Genomic DNA, 6,107 nt, shown 5'->3' with positions numbered 1-6,107 from the left:
ATATATAATTTGAACCAAAATAATATATATAAAAATTAAACAGTACAAAATATTTCAGAATATTTTTCATATTCTAAAAGTATTGAATAATAACATCATTGTCAACAATATTAAATATGTCTCTCTCAATATACACAACCACCATATTATTCATCCATTGGTCTTCCATTCGATTGCGCAGTCGAGTTTTCAAAATATTCATGGCATAGTAATCGTAAATTTAGATGATAAAAAAATATATATCAGATTACCTGTCTCCGCACTGTAGTATTTGTTTGGATTTTGTGAATTTTTGAAATGTTAAAGACTCGCCGAAAGAGAAATGTTGAAGACTGAAAATGTGATGGAAATAACGCATTTATTTGTGATAAAGTCAAAAGTGTGAAAAATTATCTTGTATTTTTGGAGAAAGTGGAAAAAAATATAATATTTTGATAAAGTGAAAAAAAATATCATATTTTTTGGAAAGATTATATTCCTTCCAAGATTCAAGTGGAAGCATATGTGCCCTTGTTTTTCAATCCTCGGGAAGTGAAGGAAGAAAAAGAAGCATCCCCTTAAGTAGAAACGATGGTTAACATGTACTGCAATCAAACCATTGTGGCTTTTCAGTGGACTCTTTAAGTTCAGCAACCTGCCTTTCTTGGTAGTAAGACTTAATATATTGAAGATGAAACTGTACAAAGGCCGAAGCCCACATAAGAGCAAAAACAGAGGGAAACTCAGCCCAGAACTACAAGCGATTCAGTTGAAAGAAGACAATTATATTCTAAATAAACCCTAGAATACTGTTGTCTAAGTCAACAATACAGCCGGTGTGATAAGATACAGAGGCAGAGCCTCGAAGATTCAGTCCGGCTCAGGTGGCGGCCGGATGAAGGATGAAGGACGAAGGAAGGTCCCAGTCTAGAGCAAGCCTCCTCCCAAGAGCAGAGTCCTTTACCGGCATCGAGATGAGCCTTTGCTTTACCATATCCATGGAAGATCTAAGAATTTTTTATTAAGAATTCCTCTTTCCTCGAAAGATCTTATCATTCCTTTCAGTCCAGATTCGGTTTATGACGGTGGAGAGGACCAACAAGTTGGTTGAGATTTGTAGATTCCTCTTTCTCCATCGAGCTGATGCCCAAGTAATGAAGTCATTCCATCGGCATTTAATTTGCATGAAGCTCCAGATAGGTTTCATGAATGGGCAAGCAAAGAACAAGTATTCATGCGACTCATCCGATGACTGACAGAGACAACATAATCTCGATCCAGAGAAAGATTGCATACAATTTCTATCTAAAGTAGAGAGACGGTTCTGCACGGCAAGCCAAAGTGTGACCCTACATCGAGGAACAAAAAGGGAACTCCAGATGAGGTGGTGCCATGGCCTTGGTTGTTGATGTGGAGTCAACCAATCCACTGTGTGGCTAAGGGAGAATTCTCCATTTAGTGAAGGAATCCACAAATCTGAATCCGGCGAGGTGATTGGAGGGTCAATTAGCTGCAAGTGCTTGGAGGGTCGATTGGATCTGCTTGCAGTGATGGAGACTGGAATTTCTCCTGACAATATGGAAACTATACAAAAATTTATTTCTCTCTCACCTAGCTTGTCTGATCACAGTCCCATTCTTATCAGACTTGGGGTCAATGTTCAGAGGAGGGTGTTGCCATTTAGATTTTTTAATAATTGGGTATCCAGTCCGCATTTCTTGTCCTCAGTGGAACAGGTGTGGGCAACTAACTTTAGAGGTTCAGGGATGTTTCGGATTGTACAAAAGCTGAAAGGTATTCTTAAGCAGAGGTGCAGAGTGGAGATCACACAGGCTACAGCCATGGTATCCCAGGTTAAGAGCTCTTTAGATTCTTGCCAACTCCAGCTGGATGTTAATCCGAGGGATGCGGCTCTCAAGCAGCAAGAGAATGAGTTATTGCAGCAATACACCTCTCTAGTACTTGCTGAAGAGCAGTTTATTAGGCAAAAATCAAGGGCTAGGTGGATTAAAGACTTTCCAGTCTATCAAAGGAACAATGTAGTGGGGATCAATGCCCATTATGGGTAATTAATCAAACACTATGAATAGTATAGTGGGGTTTTTCGGTCTTGAATACATAATATGGTAGAATTTTCGGGTTATAATTTCTCAGAATTTGCCTGTACATCGGACGTTCCTTTTATTTCTTCAAGCAAAGTTCTAATGTGATTTGACAAATGAAAGCAAGGCATTCTATCTTATTCCTTAAAGGAATTTGTTTTTTGATTTTTTTTTCTTAATTTCCCCTTTTCTGTTTCCTTCACTATTTATTGCTTTCAAAAAATGAATAAATGAAAAATTAAAATAATGATAAAAATAAAAAATAAAATTATGGAGGCACGAAGGTTGAGCATTTTGCTTTAGGACTATTTCTATATTTTTGTGTGTACTCTTTTAATATCCTTTCTTTGTGTCTTCAGGAAGCTTGGAACAAATTTAACTCGGAAGAACTGTAGCTGAAGCTTATCTATGTCTGCAAGCGGGCATAAAAGATTTGATGTGATAGCACATCCTGTAATTTATACAGCTAGCTAATAAAGTCTTCTATATATGTCTAATATATATATATATATATATATATATATATATATTCAGAACGGAAGCTTCAACTACATGGAAATTGGCAGGAAAGAGTTATTATTGAAAGAAAAGTGGGCAGCTCTTTATTTTATAGGGGAAAAAAAATCATTCCACTCATGTGGCATGTTATATATATGAGGTTGCAACTGGGGTGAGTTGAGAGGTCAACTCAGGCTCAACCCAATGTGTTCAAACCCAATCCAAATGCACCTTCAATCCATGGATCTCAACCCAAGCCCAACCCACTCCTAAATATTTTAAGTTGGGCCAAAAAAAATTTTGGTCTAAAAAATTTTGGTTTTTTTTTTTTTTCCCTCGTCCCTATACCAATCTCGAACCCTAGACCTCAAGATTGAGAATTTAAACCCAAACCCAGTAAGACAAGGGTATTTTTCAAAGGATTGATATGTGATAAATCAAGATCTAAAGAATAGTTATATATAATATATTCAGAATTATAAATATAAAAAAGTTGGATTAAGATTCAGGTTATAGCTGGGTCTTCTTGTTGACACCTCCATTCCAGTTCAAACCTAATTAAGTTTGGGTAAGTTCATTTTGTGTTTCAGAAATCGTTGTCCAAGTTTTTGAAAAATGGAACTCGTATCTAGTTGGGTTCTCGTTGACAATAATTATTGATCAACTAAATTTTTTTAAAAAACATTTGAATTATATAAAATATTATATTTAAAAAATAGAAAATAATTCTAATTAACAAGTTGAACATTATTGAAGGTTTGAAGTCATACATTGTTCCAAGTTATTGAAGATTTGAAAAAGAAGGAAAAAAAAGTTGTTCTTTCGATGATGATTTTATTACAACAGATTACTTTTACAACAATAGAAGCAAACACCATGCCATACTCTTATTATCATAAAATATATACAGCCGTGATTCTCTTTCTTATGCCTCTAAAACCTTGCCATTGGCATGGTCTTTTCAACTAGAATGTAGAAGCAATCCCTTCTCAACCTTGCCGTTGACATGCATGGTCTTTTTCACTAGAATGTGGAAGCAATTCCTTCTCTCGGCATGTCTCAATCGCTCCTTTGAACATGTCCTCTAAGTTGTACTTAAATTCAAACCCCATCCCTTTCAACTTCTTCGACGAGAAAGAGACGACTTGCAAGTCCTTCTCAATGCCCTTAAACCTATCATGGCCATTGTCAAAATCATTAACCAAGTTAGTTTTCACTATACGAAGAAAAAATAGAGCGTATAGTTTTCTCCAGTCTCCATTCGCTTGACCATATTCAAAGTAAAGGTCGCATATAGATCGTATAACACATAACACTCTATACATTTTAAAAAGTCTCAAACATTTAATTTTGGAGCAAATAAAGACTTGACTACTGAAAAGGCTAAAATGTCTCTCTATAATTAAATGGGCTCCATTTTATAAATTGATATGATTTTTGGTACGATTTATATTCTGAGATTGATGTGAGGTGGATTCGAAATAAATTTTAGTGTGTATATATATATATATATATATATTGAAGAGGCTTACTCAGTGGGGACATTGTACTCGGGCCATTTCTCTCGAAGCATTTTAGCCAAATCGTAAATGGTTCCATCATGAGAAGAGCAAATGTATCTTCCCTCTGCTTGAGGATTCTCATACAAGAATATATGAGATTGGCACAGATCATCAAGATGAACAAATTGACCTTGCTTTATAATTGAGTAGTGAGCTTCATTCCCTGTACAATTTAATAACCATTAACAACTCTATATATATATATATATATATGCATATGCAAATTAAAATGCACCTGTGATTGGTGAAAGAGCAGTAATTAGGCTGGGTGGAAATGTTGGAGTGATAAAAGGGCCCACCACTAGTGTTGGTATAATACTGATGAAATCAATGTTGTTCTCTTTAGCTGCGTCCCATGCTGCTTTCTCTGCCAATGTTTTTGACACAAAATACATCTGCATATGTGTGTGTGTGTGTATATAGAGAGAGATAAATTAGATCCATTGTTGTTTCAATTTTATTTTTATTTTCTCAACTTCTGAAAAAAATATTCCCCAAAAGTCAATATTTCGTTTAGAATGACTCGAACTCTCAACCTTCTCAACCTTCCCCTTTACGGATAAGAGATCATTAAATATTTCTAATAAGATAAAATAAGTTTTTCTTATTTGTTTAGAATTGTTTTAATTTCACACTATCTTGTTATCTTACTAGCACGGAAACTATATGCATTAGCATTAGATAGGATAATTTTGGACGCGGGCTCATTGGAATCACGTCTACGAGTGAAAGATTGAACTTTCCTTTACGTATTGTCCCGAAAATTTAGTTTGGGCAAAAACCCGGATGCCCAGTTATTAGGGCATACCTTATGTATGTATAAAGATAAAGTGGCAAAGATTGATAGAGGCAATGAAAATACTAACCCAACCAGTCATCTTCTTCTTATAGATGAAATCCAAGTCACTCCAATTGGTTTCATCAAACACAGGTTGTTGGTGTTCTTGGACATCGACTGTTCCAGCTGAGGATGTGAAGACTAGCCTCTTCACTGTCTTCGCTTTCACACATGATCTTATGATGCTTAACACACCATTGATTGTCGGCTTAATCACTTCATTCTGTTGTACATAAATAGGTTAACAAGTTCGTGTATATATAATTCACTATATATATATATATATATATACCTCAGGATCCTTGGATTCAAAGTCCATAGGTGTGGCCACATGAAACACCCCACAGCAACCTTCAATGGCTTCATCAAAACTTCCTTCTTCATTAAGGTCAGCTTTCCATAGTGTCAAGTTCGTATCAGCTTTTGGTAAGTCCATCAAGTGCTTCACTTTCTTTTTATTCTCTGTACCACCATATATATATATATAAATTTCTCATTTATAAATTTGTTTACAAAAAACTCCAGTGTGTGCGCACTTTGAACCATCGGAAGTAGTACACACCCGTGTTAAATTGTATAGAATCCGAGTTCGTGTTACACACACAAAACCTCTATCTATACGCACGTGTGTATATATATATGTGTGTGTGTGTATTTGACTAAATTAAGAACATGCAAGAGAAAGTATATGTACCAGGGTCACGAACAGTGGCACGAACAGTATAGCCCTGCTCGAGAAGGCGCATGACGAGCCATGACCCGATGAATCCGGCAGCTCCTGTGACGCAAACGGTGGTGGCCGGTGCCTCCCCTGTCATGTTTATATATATTTTATATATTAAAATATATATGATTTTAGAAATGGGAAGGGAATATAGGACAATAATTACAAGGATAATATTATGTATTTGGGAAGAAAATTATCAATGTTACAAGATTTTAATGTCTAGCTCTTTCGTGATCTATTGAAGTGTGAAAAAATATATATATATATATATCTATACACACACAAGTGGGTTGTTATGCACGTGCTCAACGCACCCTTCATCTACAAAGTAGGAGAATGCTAGGAGGGCTTGGTTGTTGCATGCCTATTAATGGCTAACGCCTGCTAAACTAACTTGATGG

General features: G+C 35.8%; 1 protein-coding gene across 1 annotated transcript; it reads right to left on the bottom strand.

Moving 5' to 3' along the window:
* Window positions 1–3,379: 3,379 nt before the first annotated feature.
* On the bottom strand, window positions 3,380–6,107 carry LOC132302775 (dihydroflavonol 4-reductase-like). Its single transcript, XM_059799712.1, has 6 exons — window positions 5,674–6,107; window positions 5,272–5,441; window positions 5,008–5,202; window positions 4,377–4,536; window positions 4,112–4,304; window positions 3,380–3,752 (listed from the first exon to the last, which is right to left on the bottom strand). The coding sequence occupies exons 1-6, from the start codon at window positions 5,795–5,797 to the stop codon at window positions 3,569–3,571; spliced, it is 1,026 nt and encodes a 341-aa protein (XP_059655695.1). The 5' UTR covers window positions 5,798–6,107; the 3' UTR covers window positions 3,380–3,568.

This window comes from Cornus florida, unplaced genomic scaffold, assembly GCF_030987335.1.
Source record: "Cornus florida cultivar Cherokee Brave unplaced genomic scaffold, ASM3098733v1 CherokeeBrave_3.0.0_Hap2_Chr04, whole genome shotgun sequence".
Classification (NCBI taxonomy): Eukaryota; Viridiplantae; Streptophyta; class Magnoliopsida; order Cornales; family Cornaceae; genus Cornus; species Cornus florida.
This window is presented reverse-complemented; position numbering and strand designations above follow the sequence as displayed.